Below are 18,585 nucleotides of genomic sequence, written 5' to 3' on the forward strand. Positions count from 1 at the left end.
GTATGTAGAGGGATCTTCCACCCCAATGCTCCTTGTCTCAGGAATAGCACGCTTGAGTGTCACTGGAGTCAGAGCCAGAGATGCTGACATGGGGTACCTGCCATGTGACTGGGGGTCCAGGAGGCAGCATTTGAGGAGCTGGTGAGCTCATGTCCTGTGAGACAGTTACCTTCCTAGGATGGGAGCCCAGTCTTTTGCAAGGTTTTTAAACAGTTAAAATCCATATTTTTATGGATAATCTTTAAAGATTGTCCTACATATAAAATCTGATGGAGCAGCCAGATGGTGCTATGCAGAGCACACCAAGACAGTATTTGTCCTCAGCATATGGTCACTGGTTATCTCGCTTAAGCCCACAGCATCTCCAGATTTTGGTGTTCTCATCTGTTCAGCATGGATCTTGTGACATTGGGGGAGTTGTGTAAGATGAGACCTCTAATGAAGATCAGAGTTAGGGCTTGAACAGGTCACCTTACTCCACAAACCCATGTCTTCATGCTGTTCTCACTAACAGACTTCTGACAGCAAATGATCTAGAGAAGTCCACAGACCTGGGTGCTCCTGGGTTGGTATTGTTAGTGTAGCCTTGAGCCCAGGGAGGGTCAGGCCTGCTCATGCCTAAACCCAGTCCAGCCCCGCACCTACATTCCGCTTGCTCTGTGTTGACCAGCAATGTCCTGCTGTGAGCTCCCATTTTCAAATGTGGCAGGGGCTATGTCTGAAGATAAATTATAGTAGAATACGGATGATGGTTTTATAGTTTGAGAACATCTTTAGAAGGTGAATATGCCCTTAGGAAATATACTAAATGCTGTGTCTAGTGTAAAGTCACAACCCAGACTGGTCCTTACCTCCCAAGGTTAAAAGCATGCAGAATTTCTAAAGTGGTCTGGCAGGGCATTCTTCATCAGGCCATGCAGTGCGCCTGGGTTACACTAAAAACCCATGCATTTTACCTTTATCTGAGTTTCAGAGAGCGTATCAGTGCAGTCATGTGGAATACATGTTAGAATGCTAGGGGGCTCTTGACAAGACTGGCTCAGTGGCAGATATGGTGTTTATGGATGAACCAATAATAATAATGATATTAGTAATAATAATGGTCCTTATCTGTATAGCGTCTTATGGTTTAGAAAATAATTTAACATACACACAATTAGATCCTAGGCTGATCTTCAAATAGAATCATTGGGGCAAGCATTAATTCTGAAGACATAAATACCAAAGTGAAAATGGAAATGAAAATCTGATTGACATCTTCTGCCAGTCTTGTTTACTAGAAGCCGTTTAGGGGGAGGAAAAACAAAAAGAGAAGGAAGGTATCCACTGAGTCAACACATGTAAGCAAATAGAAACTTCTACCTCAAAGTGGAAATGTAAATACACATTGTGTTCAGCGGGAGAATTTGATGTGAGGTGTGAAATTAAGTCCGGGAGACCTGACCCTTTGCTTGTCTTCTGATTCTCACCCTGGGCTGGTGGTGTATCTCAAATTCCGGAGGCAGCATGATCTTTCCTCCACTCCTTTGGGTGTCTGACAATCTGTAAATCCACAAGGAAGCCTTTCTTGCAAGGATTTTCCTGAACAGTCTTATACAGACAGCATGAAGTGATCAAAAGAATGAGTCATATTTCACATTTGCCTTGTCCAGCTCTGAACAAGGGAGCATGTATACACACAGGCAAATTAAGATAACTTCTCTGTAACCACAGGCAGAGTCCAGTGCCTAGAACACTCTTGAGAAATGGCCAGGCAGGGCTGCGGCCAGAGTGGGAAGAATGAGACACTTGCTTGAGGCACCAAATCTAAGGAGTCACCAAAAACCTTAGTCATCAAGATAAATAACATGTGCTCAGTCACTTCAGTTGTGTCCGACTCTTTGTGACCCTTATGGACTTGTAGCCTGCCAAGTTCCTCAGTCCATGGGATTCTCCAGGCAAGAATACCAGAATGGGTCGCCATGCCCTTCTCCAGGGAGTCTTCTTGACCAAGGGATTGAACCCACATCTTCATTGCAGGTGATTACTGATTGAGCCACCAGGGAAGCCCCAAGATAAATAATAGGTTCATGCAGTATTTTAAAGCATCAAAATGCAAAAAAATGCATGATGAATAAAATGTTAGAATCTCAAATAAAGGCAGGACAAACAGTGATTTTAGTGTTGGCATTTAAGTACTGAATTTCATAAGTCAGTAGGGGTTAGAATAACAAACCCAGCACAACTGGCAGCTCTGCCATCTATGTGAGCACTTTAATTGTTCCTGAACAGTGTTCAGCACCTTCCAGGCATTTTCTCTTGATACATTTCAGAGAGACCAGTTTGTCCTACAGTAAATCCAAATCTATTTGATAATAAACCATATTAGAGAGTTCCTTCACAGACTCCATAAATTCCATTACGGTTCATTTTGTCCTTGTTAAACATTTGAGTTGAAAATTACAATCCCTTTATTCACAATGGTCATTTCAGACACACAGCTCAAAAGGAACAGCATTAACTTTAAAAAATACACTAGCACACTTGAACCTATTCAGCACCATAGCTTCGTAGACTCCAACTGATGATTTTTATTAAGTATACTGCAGGAGGGGAAAAAATCAAGAATAATTATAAATTCATATATACGTCTCTTATGGGCATATAGTGACTTGAATGGGATGAATGCAGAATTTATCTGTTTCCCCAAGAAAATCACAGAGATGTTCTGATTAAGCCCATAATCTAGTCGATGTGAAATTCTAGCCAAACGTATGGGGCACATTTTCTCTTCTGAAAGTACTTTTGATAAGAAATGCATTACAAACTCATCAGTTTGGCTTCCTGTTAACAAAAAGACAGCAGCCGTCTGGATCATTCTGGGTTCACAGTGAAACTGCCACACCATGTACCCTGCAAGTAAAGCTGTGCAAGTTTGACAAGGGGCAGATGAATCCGGGAGTTATTGTGCAGGGGTTTAAATCTATGCGGCAGCTGACGGTTGAAATAATCATCTATATATCGCTCTGAGCTAGCTGGGGAAAGGTTGACGCTGTATATTTTCAACATATCTAGTCTAATGGTTAATCTGTTGTCTTGGATGGGCTCTTGCCGGGTGGACTTGGAGCACACACTGACAGCTCCGAGGAATTGCTCATGGTGGATGTGGTTGGCCTTGATTCTCAAAGTGCACGGTGGAGGGCTCTAACTTAGCTCGCACGGGAAAATGAGAAACTCACCTGACTGGTCCCCCCCGAGGCAAGGGAGCCTGCCGGACAAATAGCAGATTTGGTGGGAAGGACATTCGAGGCTCTACACTATTAATGCTCCATCCCTCCCGACTTCCCTCCTGACTTGACTTCCCTCCCGACTTTTCCACATCTGTGCACTGGATGTGAGTTCCGTATGTGTTGCTTTCATTGTCTGGTTATCTTGGCAGATTGGAAAGAGCATTGTCCTTTTTGAAAACTGGAAAGCTAGGAAAATGTGAGAAGATAGGAGCAGGAATCAGCAAACCTTTGCTATCAAGGGTAAATGTGTTACACTTTGCGGGCCACACGGTCTCAGTTGCAGTTATTTATCTCTGTGTTGTAGAGTGCAAACAGCCAGAGATGCTAGGTAAAGAAATGCCTGTGGCCATGTAAAGATAAAACATCAGTTAGAGCTACTGAAGGTTCCATTTCATATCATTTCAATGTGTTATGAAATATTATTCGCCTTAGATTTCCCCTCAACCACTTAAAAATGTAAAAATTATTTTTAGCTTATAAGCTCTACACGAATATGTTCCACAGTATAGTTTGCTGATTCCAGAACTTGAGAAATATAAAAAGAAAGACGGCAGCTGTTGGTGCCAGGAACTTGGCAGATTTCATCCTTATTCTGAAGCTTGTCCCCACAAAACATGTATTACATGTGTCAGGGTTGCAGAAAGAAGTGAGACACACTTTTTGACCTCAAAGCTTTATTGGTGTTGGGAGTAGCAAGCAGGGAGAGAAGGAGAGGAAAGTTGAGAAGAGGCTGTTTTGGTTGAACTCCTATACATTTTCTTCCTGTTTAATTCAAAGTAAAAGCTTTCTTCTACTGTCTTCCCAACTCCAAACTCCATAGTGAAAATTCAAAGACGTTCTTGCAGTTCTCACTTCCACTGTGTATTTGCTTTTAAACTTTCCTTGTTTTCTCTGTCTTCATCTCTAAGAAGCTTATGCATTGTAATCTTTTCTTGAGATTCTTCTTTGCCCTTGAGGTGATGGAGACAGTTATTCCAAGAAAAAAAGAAAAGAAAAGTACCGAAGGCAACTGGATTGCCAAAAGAAATTTTCTACCGAATACTGAGCAGGGCAAGAGCACCGGGCAAGTTGTAATGACAGGTCAGATTGTTAGTAAAGATATTTGAGCTGAGATTCTAGATACAGGAGACTGGGGAATGTTGGACTCTAACCAGGATGCATATAGAACAGGAGGCTGTGGTTTGAGATGGGGTGCGTCGGTACAGAAGGTACATCTATACCACCAGATTTGATTCTTGAGGATCTGTTAGGCCACAGTATTTCTGTAGAGAACATTACAAACCAGGTCATGTGGATTCTGTTAATATATAGTATTTCTTCTCTCTCCCATGCAGGAGCTGAATTCTTTCATTACTCTGTGTTGATGGCCTCAAACTTACACAATTCAGGTTTCCTAGGCAGTGAATAGAGCCAGAAATATACCCTGTGATTAACTTCTACATAACCCATTGTTCCTTAAAGTCTCCCTCCCCATTCTCCTATTAGCTCCACAAAAGCCAGAAATGAAAAAGCTCCAACAAGCCTCCCCTTCCCTGCCCCCTCAGTCTCCCGTGGGGTGCTACACCCCATGCCTGGACTCAGGCAGCCTGGGGACTCTTTCCACCTTCATTTTACATGGTAACAGGTCTGTTGTTTCCAGCCTCCGTCCTCTAGGTTTTCCAAATAAATGTATTTACTATTTCTCAGCTAGAAGTTGTAAAATGATCCTGCCTGATACTGTACGTGGTAAAGTGATTATTCAGTTGTAGAGAGTTATATATATTGTGTTGGTGATATTATTAGTGTTCACATTGCTTTGGGTAGGCAGTATCCTTCATCTTTTAATGAGCTCTGTATTAATATTCACCATGATGTTTCCAAAAAATCAGATTTTGGGGGGATTGATTTTATCAATAATACTGCAAAAGCTTCACCAAACTTCTTGGTGAAATATGGTGCAGTGGTAAAGAAGCAGCCTGCCAAGCAAAAGATGTGGGTTTGATCCCTGGGTTGGGAAGATCCCTTGGAGAAGGAAATGGCAATCCACTCCAGTATTCTTGTCTGGGAAACCTCATGGACAGAGGAGCCTGGTGGGCTGCAGTCCATGGGGTCACAAAGAGTCAGATGCTACTGAATGCACACACATATACACACATACACTAGGTTGTCAGACCAGAAACTCTTACTTCCGGGATATCACCCACTTTAATTTCCCCGTGTTCTTGAGCTGCCTACTGACCTTGTAGGCATAGAACTTGGCTCAGATGCCTGTCTTACTTTATTGTAGCTGCTCAGCCCATTGATGGGCACATAGCATTCCCACCACAAGATTCATCCTGAAACAATCGTTAAGTGCTCCTTTATAGCAGTTATATGACCAAACTCACAGGATGGGTTATTTATCTGGCATTTGTTGTTCTTGTTCTTATTTTGCCTTCATTGCTTATGGGAACATTCATACCCTCTCACTCGTCTGGTTTGAGTGATAGACAGCCAGGGTTCTGGTGGTCTATAATTGTAAGACAGGAAATGTCCCTTTGTAAAATAGGTGCCATTGTGTGCTACAAGCCAGGGATTTCTCTTTCCTGGCTACACTGTAAGACCTTGGAATTTGCTAGCCCAGATTTCCTAGTGAAAGTCTGAGGCAGTTATCCTATAGAGAGGTTGAATCAGCCTGGGAGTTTTGTCTATCATCAATCAGTTTGTTGAAAAGTGACTGTATTACCACAACTTACTTGATTTTTCTTGGGAGGAAGGGAAGTTTGATAAACCCAGGCAACAGGAAGCACACTTGTTCAATCTCTAGTCCCACAATTTCATAAGTGGCCATTTTTAGTAAAACAGCATTCACGCCCTGAAAGGCTGAAAACACACACCCGATTCTCACTGATATCACTCACCATACATGGAGATGTGACACATCACCCTTTCTTAGGAGTGGCAGACCCCTGGCATTTAATGCAAGTTAAGCAGCGGTATCACAACCAAGGGAGCTAACCAAGCCAGTGGTTTGAGATGAAAATGATAGTTTCACATTGAGGGTTGATGACTTGGACTCTAATGATTATTCAGGAGGATGCATTTTAGCAGTGTTTAGAAGATAATGAGTTTGGTCTTTCTGCAAAACTGAATTGTCTGTGTCTTGTATATATCATGGGGGGAGAAAGGAACTCTGTATATTTGGGGAAATGATGACACAAGCAAGATTGTCTGCTGACACATTATCCCATCTGACATCGATGACAATAATGCAGCGAAAAGAATTTCAAGAAGTCATCGGGGGGAAAAAAGGAAAAACCCTGCAATTTAGCTGTGAGGGAAGAAACTTCCATTTTAATTTAAAACTATAATTTTGTTCACTGTGAAAACTGGTTTGGAGCTTTTCCAATGAAAAATTTCACAAAGGATTAATTTCAGTTTTCTTTTCTTGTTATTGTTTGGCAGTCAAGGTTGGAGCTAGATCACGCTATCCCAAAGACCCATTTGAGTTCAAGAACACAGCTCACAGTTCTCAGCTTGTGACCGAGCCAGGTGAAGGAGCTCTGGAATCCATCCCAATTTTTAATAACTGCACCCCTTAATGTTCTACCTTAACATGCTGAGCTCAGGGGGAGAAGGAAGATGTGCTACTGTGGATTTCAGCATGCATCTAGCTTGTTGGGCAGCAAAATACCAAAGAGAAAACCCATACAAAATGATAAATAATCATTAAAACGACCCTCCCCCCAAACTCGCAGCTTGCACAGGACTCCAGTCGGAAGCCCTGTTAGTTCGATGCCTCTGCGTTCAAACCACTTTGCATGCCTCTTACTCTGAGTGATTCCAGTGTGAATATGACATTACTAATGATCTGCTAAGTGTGTGCAGATGTGGGTTTCGCCAGATGTGGTGATTAATAACGTAATGAAGATAGCCAGTTGACTCATGTTTATGGGTTGTTTGCCTTTTATTACATTTCCGAGTTTATTTGCTTTGAACTATTTTTTAACTGCAGCCAACAAACTCACCTTTAAGTCTCAGAGGGCATCATCCCCCTAAACCCTGTTGAGGAAACAGGGACAAAGGAATGTGCCCCAGGCTGGAGCTGAGAATTGGGTCCACTACAGGTCAGCTCTGGACTACGTAGGCAAGCTGAAATTGTTGCCCAATTTACTCAAAGTGCCCGTGAAGAGGCATTGATGAACCTTTACACAGTGTTTGCAAGTTGGCTAGGCCAATAAAGAAAGGGATTTCTCTTTTTTTAAAAAGTGCAGTAAAGTATATGATCATCTTGAAGGGAGCCCGGAGTTCTGGCCAGTGTTTCTGGAAGACGTTGCCTTGCTTTTGCTTTAAAAAAAGTGCCGATGAAAAGTTGAGTAAAATGTTGTTACAGATGCTCGGCTCTGCATTAAGGCTGTTGGAATTACCACCACATCTTAAATCAATTCCCAGAACATTGTCTGGAGGTTATGTCATTGAAATAATGAATCCTCTTTAGTCAAGTATAAGCAAACATGTTAAAACATCATTGTAACTTTAAATTAAACTCCAGCGCAAACCAAGGGATCTGAAGGCTCATTAGATTTGCCTGACATTTTTCTAGCACTGAGTCTTCCCAAACTGTAAAACTGTTAGATTCAGTGCCTATTAGACAAGTGAGCACTGGGAAGTTACAACAGCACATTAAGTGTTATACTTAGGGATGTGCAAAAACAAGCCCTTGAATTTTATGAGTACTCAGAGACTGGATGGAGTTCAGCTCCTATAAAAATTCCACATTGGATTCCTGAACTTGTTTGTGTTTTAAAGAAGCTGGTAAGTCAGGTTCCTTTAAAAGATCTTATCTTCCTACTGCTTCCACAGCAGGAGGACCTTAGTGGAAATGCCGGAGACAGAGGTGTATAATAATTAGCCAGAAACCAGGCTAACTGTGAACCTGGATGTGTGTGTTGGCATGAGGTAGTAGCCCATTCCTTTAATACTTGTCTTTCACCAAAGTAAGTCTCCCTTTTTAATTCAATTTTTATTCCTCTCATGTAGTCACAGAAGCCGTGAAATGAAAATTATATTTTATAGCCTAACTAAAAGTTTTCCTCAATCTGCTTTCCTTAAATATGCAGAAATTGATGGAATCCATATAAAAGGATAATAATTAAATATGGTTTATATCCTACTTAGGAGGCAGAAGTGATCACGGCTCCTCTGGTAGGATCTAAGCCACGTGTAATGGTCTCCATTACACAGCGTTCGTATATTTAAGCTGGAGACATTTCCCTGCACCACACCCCCCCCCCACCCTGCCCCATCTCTTCAGGGAACAGATCTGCATTTCCAGTACACGAGGAAACCTTTGAACATGCATTTCATTTAAGAGAACAAATCCCAGTTTAAATGCAGTATGATTATGATGGATGAGCTTTCTGAGTTGTGATGAAAATAAATCGTTTCCTTGCATAGTAGGTGCCTGACTTTAGCACCAGAACTAGGTGTTTCCCTGGAGCTGGCGAACAGGTATTAACTTGCAAGTCTTCCCTCTGAAGATCACTGCAGGTAAACAGATAGTGCCCAGGTGCCAGATTAATGGGCACTTAACAAGAGAGGGTTGTGTATCATTAGCCCAGTGTAAATGAGGAAAGTAAAGTTAAGCAAAAGAATCCAGCAGAAATGCCCGAGACTGTGACTTCCTACAAACACAGGCTTCTTGTATAATTGGACAAAACCGTGGCAACATCTGGTGGACTTGACTAAAGCTAGGCTAGGGTAGGTAAAAAACCTTTATGGACATTTCATCCTAACTATAAGAAGGCTTGTGTGATAAGAAGAAAAGAATTTCCACCTCCTACTAGATCAACTCACATGCTACTCAATTAATCTAGGTCATCTTGAACAAAATACAAGCATTGCAAGTGGTCCATATTAAAAGATGACTTTGTATTACATGGGTAGTCAGTGCAAGACTTTCTACCCCATCTCAAGGTGGGAAAAGTGCAAAAATACACTTACACCCGTACACATTCTCTCTGTCTCTCAGTCTTACTCCCTTTCTACTCCATCATTGCCTGGGATGCCTGGCCCCTCTCCTAGGAAAGGAAGATAAATGCAGGTCAAGAACAGAGTGCCTGCTTGCTTGCTGAGAGATGCATATCACCTCTAAGTGATTTTTTTCAATACCATTTATGTGGCTTCTATTTATTTCCTTTAATCTTTTAAGTGCTGTTTAGTCTCTGTGATTTGCTTGTGGATACTCATTTCTGATAAGATGCGTTATCCTTCCAGCCACATAGTTCCTTCCTGGAGACCTAAGTGACTGATAGGGTCACAGCCTGAGCCTGGGCCTCTGGCGGGCAGATGGGGTAGGGTGAGGGAGGGGAGCCTGTGCAGGGGGAGCAGCAGGTGATAGAGAGTAAGGGCTAAGGGCATTTGCAGGTCATTTATCTGCCTTTATTTCTTCCAGTCATGCTCTCACTTCCAACTACATTCTTGTTCCATTTCCTGTGTCAGCCAAAAGTTAGACAACCCCAGACTGACAGTAGAATAAAGGAGTGTACCAAGGCGATACTTGGAAGAAGGGTAGTTGGATTATCATGGTCTTTCCTGGTTGACTCAGACCTGCCTGCAGTGCTGGAAACCTGGGTTCGATCCCTGGATTGGGAAGATCCTCCTGGAGAAGGGAATGGCTACCCACTCCAGTATTCTTGCTTGGGAAATCCCATGGACAGAGAAGCCTGGCGGGCTATAGTCCGTGGGGTCGCAAAGAGTCAGACACGACTGAGTGACTAACACTAACACTGGATTATTATAAACTCTTTGAGGCCATATATCATAACATTAAATGTATTTAGTGTTTTCAGGGAAGTACCATATCATGCACGTTCTGATATGGGTCTTCCTGGATAATATCAAGCAGCTGAGATGGCATCTCCTCCCCCACTTAAGCCTTGTACACCTTTAACACCTATCAAGCTTCTTTTGATGTTGTCGCTGCTAATATTTCTCCTCTTAGCTTTAAGGTAACTGCATGTCATTTTGAGTTTCAGGGATGCTTCCTCCCAGTCTGTGTTGCAGTCAACAATAAGAATCCAAGGATCCTGCTTTTCCCTCTTGACATTACAGCTTTAGCCTGAATCGTGGGGGTGGGGAGAGGAAGACTAGGATTGTGCTGCTGGTGCCCTTGGGTGACAGGCTGGGTATGCATCTGCTAATTATCAAGCAGCTCTCTTAAAAAAGAGGTACGATGCAGGCTACTACATCTCCAGAGCTTCTTAGTGGGTGTCTTTGGGCAAAAGCAGTAGAGTATGCTGTGTTGTTTGTGAGCAGAGCTTCACATTGCTTAGCGATCTGTGTGGTTTAAACATTTGGAAAACAACCTGTGGTTTCCAATAGTCTCTGCTGCCCTGCTCTCCTGCCCACCACCCCTCTCCCTGCAATCCCCCGCATCATCAGAGATATCATTCAATGGCAACCTCCTCCTTCGTTTGGGTGCTTGCAGCCCCTTTCTCCCATCTTAATGAATTGAGAAAGGACCCCACATGCACAGCCCCACAGGCCCTCTCTCCTGGGAGGTGGAGGGACAAGAGCTGCATTGGGCTGGGATTCTTGAGCCAGAACCCACCAATGTTCCCAGTCCTGATGGATTGAAACATTGGCTGTTAAGGCCTCCAATCCTTGCCTCTCCAAGGCTCTTTTCCTCTGGCGTGCAGGAATTAGGAACCGGTTTTGTTGGTTCATTTGCAGAAGCAGCCAGCTGGCAGCTCTCATGCTGCTGCTTCAAAGACAACTCTGTTTCTGATTTTTGGTCATCCAGCAAGGCAAAGGAACCAAAATGAATTCTAAGCAGAATGATGGCGTCTTCCCATATATACATCCATATTTTTGCAATTTCTGTTCTTTCTATTGGCAGGGTGTTTATAAACTGTTTTAGTCTTTGAGAGTGCATGTTCAAATGCTGGAGTGTTGAGAGGTGATGCTCTCACCTCCTCTAAGCCGGGCTCTTTGACTAACGCCTTGGTTTTTGTCATTGGGTCCTAAGACACGGCCACGAATTCCTAGTGAGTGACTGAGCCGTAAGTGTGTGTCCTTTGATATCTTGCCTGTATTTCACAGTCTGTCCTCAAACTGTTCATAATCTCATGAGCTGCCTGTATTTCCAGTTGAAGATGAACAGCCGTCGACACTGTCACCCAAAAAAAAGCAGCGCAACGGAGGCATGCGGAACTCACCCAGCTCGTCACCCAAGCTGATGAGGTAAGGATGGATGGGGGCCCGGGCTGTGCAGTGGGTCCCCTGGTGGCAGGTCCCCCTCTCGCTCCATCTCCTCTCATCGCCCCCCCACCCAACCCTCCAGGGCCCAGCGGCTCCCCTCCCTAGTAAGCTCGCAGGGGAGGAGGGGACGAGATCGTTAGATGGCTTCGTAAAGGCTGGAGTATTTATTCTGTCAGCTTGTCAGCAGTTAATGATAGAGCTGAAAAAATTCTGTCATGAAAAACAGTTTGAAAAGCTGTTTGAAAAATACATAGGCTTTAAAGTCTGAGCTGTCACCATGTCCTGTCTATGTGTAGTTCCTAAACAGCAGTGGCACTAATGACGGCAGCAGCCAATCAGAGGGATGTGTGTGGTTAGTTTGCCTCCGGCAAGTCTCTTTCTGCTGGAGTCCCTCCGAGGACTGTTTTCTGTACTTAAGGCCATATGTGAGATGTATCATCACAATCAAAAATGAACCTGAAGATTACCTTCTCTTTATCCTGTCGATTGAAATCAAATTTCTGTTAATTGATTTTGACTGATAAAAAAGTCTAATAATCTGTGGACTTGCCAAAGCAAAGTTCAAAAGTAATCCACTTCTGCTCAGGCTAAAAGCAATATTAATTATGGAATACAGCTTGTGTGCACTCTTCTGCTCTCTTTCTCTCCTTCCCTCCCTCCTTCTGCCCCTCTCTCTGCTCCTCACTTGCTCCCTTCCTTCTTTCCTTTCTTCCCTTCTCTCTATCTTGACTGCAGCTTCCTCTAGGAAAAGGCAAGTGAAGCCAATTTTTCAGTAGACTTCTGTTGGTTCCTCTTCTTGGCCTCTTCATCTTTCCTCTCCTTTTTTTTGTCTCTGATTCATCTGCCAATCCTAGTGCTTATTTCCCCATCATCCTCACTCTCCAGCACCTCAGTGAAACAGGGATGATTTCAGATTTGCACTTTCCCTAAATGTTGCCTGCCATGGAAACACCTGCCATCTTCATGGTGCTTTCTTCTTCTCATTGCCACTGGCCAGTCTCCTCCCTTTGATGATTGATACAAAAATCAGGATGAATTCCTCCTCCTCCCTACCTTTTCCTAGCATTCGCCTCTTCCTGCCTCTCCACAACCAGCTTTCTAGGATGGAGACAGGGCAGTTCTTCATGTGGTCGAGAACACAAGTCCCAGAAGGCTCACCCAGCCCCATGTCCTTTTCCATCACAATCCCCTCTCCCTGTTCAGTGTTTCCTGTCTCCCATTTGCTCAGTCTTCCTTGGGTGCTGCTGATTTACCTGCTTGTTTACAGTTTGTGAGGAGAAATAAAACGTGCCAACTGCCAAGCCCTTGTTTTTCCGGTGCCACTTGTCATGCTCGCATCCATTCTCTATTGACTCACCATTAGGTGATCGCCTTATCTCATGCTAATGGTTTTATCCACTGAAAATACAGAGAAGCCCAGGCACTTGCTTTTGCCTAAATTTAGAGAAGCAAATAAATAAATAAAGAGAAGTCTGAAAATCTGAAACCTTTGGAGCCAAATTCCCTGTCCCTGTTTGCTATGTAAAGTATGGCTCATTTCTTTGATCTTGAGTAATAATAATTCTGAGGAGTTATACTGTTTTCATATGCTTCAAAGCTGTGTCAAAGTTTTGCTGCTTAAGGGTACTTCTTTATTCTGTTGGCTCTTGGGTACCAAGATGACAGGTCTTCTGTACGAGGTGGAAGCTTTTTTAAGTCGTAGCCTTCAGCAAAACATCAAATTACCAAATCCGGGGTAACATACTTCTACACAAATGCCTTTCCTGTAGATATATTATACCCTATATATTAAATACTTTAGTGTTACACGCTACATTTTATGTGCAATAGAAAGTGATGGTTTGAGGTAGCCTTGGGGGGACTTTTTTTCCACAAGCAGAAAAAGCAAGTATATACCGTATCAAGTATGGTTTTTACAGGACTTTCTGCCCGAAGGCCTTTGTAAATAAGTAATGATCAACAGATTGGCTGTGGGTTTTTGAAAAGCATGCCTGTGTCAGTTTGCATGATGGGGGAGAATTTTCAAAGTGGGTCTTGCTTTCATTGCCTGTCAGAGAGGGGCTGAGGGAGGCAGTCATCCCGGGCTGGGGCTGTCTGCTCTGCGGTACATCAGAATTGCTAAACGTGGGTCAGGCGGTGAGCTGAAACTTGCCGGGCTACAGAACTCAGGTTTCTGGTGTTGCTGCCTTTGGGCTGCTGCTATGGCTGTGGCTGCTGTCGCTGGAGCTCTTTACCCCGCCAGCCCATGACGACCTGGATCGGTGCTCAGTTGGAACGGGCTGTCCCATGACAAGGCAGAAAGTCTTAGACATCCCCCTCCTTGACTGCAACTTTCTGTGTTCCAGTACTTTACAGAGTCAAGATGGGAGTCTGTCTGTGGAGACTCCATAGGCTCTGTGGAGCCCTGTTGCTGTTGCCCTTCATTTCCAGGGTAGGAATGAAGAGCCCGTGGGTGGTTTGGTTTGAATCCCCAACTCTGGCCATGAGGTTGCCAGGGCTTATTTTTTTCTAGCTTCATCTTGCTGATTGACAGGAAGCAGAGTCCCTCCCACTCTCCACCACATCTGCAAACACTCCCTATCTACTCTACAAGAGATGGGACTCGCAGGTCCCATTCCTTATGACCTGAAACATCCATAAAGGAAGCTAATGACTCATTTGAAGTGGATGTTTCGACATGAGTTTGTGGCTTGCTGCTTGAGCAGAATCAATCATTCTGAATGTGGGCAGGTTTTAGTGGCCTATGGGCAGTGATAGGAATCATTCCGAGAGAAACTGGTGAGCCCAGAATGGGCCGGGCTGGGCTCTAATTTACCACTGTGGCCTCTGCAAATAAAACAGACTCCTGCGTGAGGGGTCCTTGCAAGCCATCTGCCAGCAGGAAATGCAGCAGGAACTCTGTACTAATGGTCTTTGTCTCCCCTTTGTTCTGGTAGCAGGCCTACCCTGGCTTCCGAGTGTCACTTCACTCTCTGCAGCATCATTAGATGAGCTGCCTTGCTTGGTGTGTCTGGATCCTGAGGCAGTATGTTTTTTCAGTTACCCTGACACAGAAAAGTGCCCTCACAACCAGACTCAGCCAATGGCGAGCACCTGTGCTCCAAGTCAGGGGTCTGTGTGTCATGATAGAGACCTTTGGCTTCAGATCCCGCAAGGGAGTGGACTGAAGAGGTGACCAGGGCCCTGTTATTCTTCTCCCTCTTGGTCTCTTAACATGGAATAGTTTAAGGAGCCTCTCCTAGCTTTCCTCTAAAATCACCAAGCACCTGTTGCCCAGTTCTCCCTACTCAGTGGGTGTGTGCCCTGTAAGGAAAGCTGTATCTTCCTTCCATTTAAGGCTCTAGAGTGAAGCACTTTGTCTCTGAATAACCAAGTCAAGGGTTCTTAATTAGTAAGGAATCTAGTAAGTAATCTTACTCTAGTAAGTCTTACCTAATTGGGAAGATATGAACCTACATGGTTTAGTTTCGAAACCCATTTTGTTCACTGCTTCACTCCTGCAGCTGCTGGAGGGAATAGGGCAGTGCTCAGGCCATTGCAAGTGGCTTGATGTGGCTGGAGAAAGAGGTTCTTAGAGTTGACAATATGAGAGTGTTCTGCCTTCATTAGGGTGCTGCCAGATCCCATTAGGGCTCCCCAGGTGACGCTGGTGGTAAAGAACCCCCCTTCCAATGTAAGAGATGTAAGACACACAGGTTCAATCCCTGGGTCAGGAAGATCTCCTGGAAGAGGGCAAGGCAACCCACTCCAGTGTCCTTGCCTGGAGAATCCCCATGGATAGAGGATGGTGGGCTACAGCCTATGAGGTAGCAAAGAGTCGGACACAACTGAAGCGACTTAGCATGTACACAGACCCATTGACTATTCAATGAAATATATCTAGGAAGACTTTCTAGGGGCAAAAAAAAAAAGCTCATTGGACACCATTTTGACTACAGTTGAAGGAGATTCTTGGATTCTCTGAATTCCAGCCCCGTTTACTATCACATTCAGTTTATTTCATGACCACCTTCAAGTGGTTGCCTTCACAGATGCTTTTTGGCTGTTGAGTAGATATCTTCAGTGGATAGACCGGTATGGGGAAAATGCCCTGGATCCTTTGCTCTGTCCTCAGATGCACCCCCAAAGGTTATGCCTTTCAGCTGCCCACTTCTATTTCCTTTCTCAGATTAATTTTTATCTGGGAAAGGTTTAGAGAGAATCTACTGTACTCAAGATATTGTAGGTCTTTGAGGGTGTAAAAATAAAGTGGATTATAGTCTTCAGATTATATGGATTTAATGAAGTGAGTGAAAGTCACTCAGTCGTGTCTGACTCTTTGTGACCCCATGGACTATACAGTCCATCAAACTCTCCAGGCCAGAATACTGGAGTGGGTAGCCTTTCCCTTCTCCAGGGGAATCTTCCCAACTCAGGGATCAAACTCAGGCCCGTGTCTTCAAAAGGCTCATGGTTTAATGTGGGAGACAGACAAGAATATACAGCAAAATATAATAAAGGCAGGGTGGCGACCTACCAATGTAGGCTGAGAGAACAGAGAGAGCCCTCATTGCCTCTGGTTTGGGAGGCTGAGCCTGGGCTGTGAAGGATGAGGAGAATTCTTGACTAAGAGCACTACCCACCCTTGTCCACTGTTTACCAGGTGCCAGGCATCATTTCTAGAGCATTATGCCTATTATTTCATGGAGTCCTAACTACATGAGGAGGGACCACTGTTTCATTTTATGGATAAGGAAATTGAATCACAGAGATATAAAGGGTAGTAAATCTAGTAAGTCCTACCTAATTGGGAAGGTATGAACCTAAATGGCTTAGTTTCCAAATCCACTGTATTTACTGCTTCACAGGGCAGTGCTTAGGCCATTGCAAGTGGCTGGAGAAAGAGGTCCTTAGTTGACAGTATGAGAGTGTTCTGGCACTTAATCATGAAGGCCTTTCCTGTTGTAGACTAGAACCTTGCAGGTTTTTGAGGAAGCGATACCCTAACTTGTGTTTTGAGAGGATCACTGATGATGCTATAAGGAAGGGTTTAGAAGCCTGCATCTGGGCCTTCTGGAGACACTGACACATAAATTCAGAGGTGTGAAGAGAAGGCTTATCCCCGCCTTGGCCTCTGCCTAAGTCCTTTGGGTACCAAATCATTCAGGGTCTCTGTCAAACCATGGGCCAGATGTAGGCTAAACAATCTTCCCAAGAAGGACATATAGCATTCCTGACATCAGTTACATCGCTTCCCTCAGGTGCTGGGGAACTTGGGATAAGACGCCATGAGCCCTGAGGATCTACCCAGGGTGTGTTGAGTAGACACTTTCCGCAAAGAGATAGCCCCCAGCCAGGCTAGTGAGGATAAATGACAATGCCCCAGAGAGAAACTGAACACTGTGAAAGGAGCTTCATATCCTAAGACCCAGGAAACATGAGCGGTTTGTTTTCTGAATGAAAGTGGAAATATGATTGGAGAAAAACAGATTATCCTCCTTGTGGGCACTAACTGATCATTAAGTGAAATAAACTCATCTGCTTGTTAAGTTCCATCCCCTCCCTTTTGATTCATACCTCTCACTGGGTCTTTTTGTTAGGATTGCCAGCTTGAAAGGTTTTAGTAATAGAAAACGGCAAAGTGGCCTGAGTCCACTCAGAGTCGGAGACAGAATGCCATTCTTACAATTCCGTCCACTGGGCAGAATGAAGAAGGAAAGCCAGGACAGCTTAGCTGAGTAAATTCACCTCTTAATGCACAAACAAATCACAAGTGACAGGCCCCCACAGGACTGGAGAGGAAAGAAATGGTGAGTCTCGTCATCCCAGGGCTGGGGTGAGTTGGACATAGCTCCCTGGACACAATGCATGCACAGCAGAGGGTCATTATCCCATCCCCTGGTTTCAGGAGCATCTTGTCCACTCTCCTCCAGGACTGAAGAACAAGTCAGATCTCCTTGCTTGTCTCCCAAACATAAAGGCACTAATTTCCTTCTTCCTCTGAGAGCAGTGGCTGCCTAGCAACAGATGACATACTCAGGAGCAACAGTTCTTAATTGCTTATTTGTTGGGCAGGGGAAAAAAAAGTACAAGTAGAGATACAGAAAGTGTGGCCAGAGTGGCCTGAAGGTTTTCTGAAGGTGGCTCCCAGGATGCCTATCTGGTGGGATTTGGGGATGGGGGTAGGGGCAGCCATGTCTCAGGAGAGATGAGCATTACCCAGGATGGTGAAGGCAATGGTGAAGGATGAATTAAGGTTGGAGCCAGAATCCCAAAGTCGGGATCCTTGCAACATAGCAGGAAATAAAATCCACCCAGAAATAAAATGTACCCAAGAATGATGCAGATCCATTGAGTCAGAACCATTTATGGTACTGAAAACCCAAGTATGGTCCCTTTAGAGGAGACCACCTGAGACCCCCTCCAGTCTTCTCTGACTGGTGCAGCCAGAGATGCGTGTGTGTGACCTGCTGCTCCTGAATGTGGCTCTGAAGGACTTAGTTAATACCTGCCAGGTTGCCTTCTGTGGAGTGGAAGTGTTGGAAACCAAGGAGGGTAAAAAACTGAAATATATGTTGTACTTAATAAGAATGAATATTTCATTTACTTTTTTATGCTTATTTGCTGATTAGCTCTTGGAGATAGAGGTCAGCAAGAGAGAGTCACTTGCATCTGGTTTAGAAATTTCCATCAAATGTTGACACAACCCCTAAAGTTCCAGAGAGTCACAGAAAGAGAGTCAGAGCAGGTGGCCTGGATTTGCTTGTGTCCCCAAATCTACATTCTCCATTTGAAAAGCAGGGACTAGAGTGAGGTATGTGAGGTATCTCCTTCAACTCTGCACTGACGCCCCTCCATGGTCCCACTCTGGTCCTGTCCTTGTTGAACAGGACTATAACCTTCCAGTCTGTATGTTCCAAATAGATGTTAACTATGATAGGATTGACTTGAACCACAAAGCCTGTCCATCTGGGTGAAACTTGACAACAATGATCCTTAAACTTTAGCATGTGTCAGAGGGATATAGAGCACCTTGTTAAGACAGAGTAAGTCTGGGCTTCACTGGAGAATTGCATTTCTTCAAAGCTCCCAGGTGATGCTGAGGCAACTGGTGTGG

General features: G+C 44.1%; 1 protein-coding gene across 13 annotated transcripts in view; it reads left to right on the forward strand.

The window, feature by feature from the left end:
- The window catches only part of KCNMA1 (potassium calcium-activated channel subfamily M alpha 1), a 780,456-nt gene that overhangs the window by 654,603 nt on the left and 107,268 nt on the right, over positions 1-18,585 (forward strand). For 8 of the 13 annotated variants that reach the window (XM_070364783.1, XM_070364784.1, XM_070364782.1 and 5 more), the window contains one exon: positions 11,378-11,471. In XM_070364783.1, the coding sequence (XP_070220884.1) occupies positions 11,378-11,471 (94 nt within the window). Of the gene's footprint in view, positions 1-6,692; positions 6,780-11,377; positions 11,472-18,585 lie in introns of all 13 variants that reach the window. The other 5 variants (XM_070364772.1, XM_070364773.1, XM_070364771.1 and 2 more) reach the window with 1 other exon arrangement.

This window comes from Bos mutus, chromosome 28 (assembly GCF_027580195.1).
Source record: "Bos mutus isolate GX-2022 chromosome 28, NWIPB_WYAK_1.1, whole genome shotgun sequence".
Taxonomy (NCBI): domain Eukaryota; kingdom Metazoa; phylum Chordata; class Mammalia; order Artiodactyla; family Bovidae; genus Bos; species Bos mutus.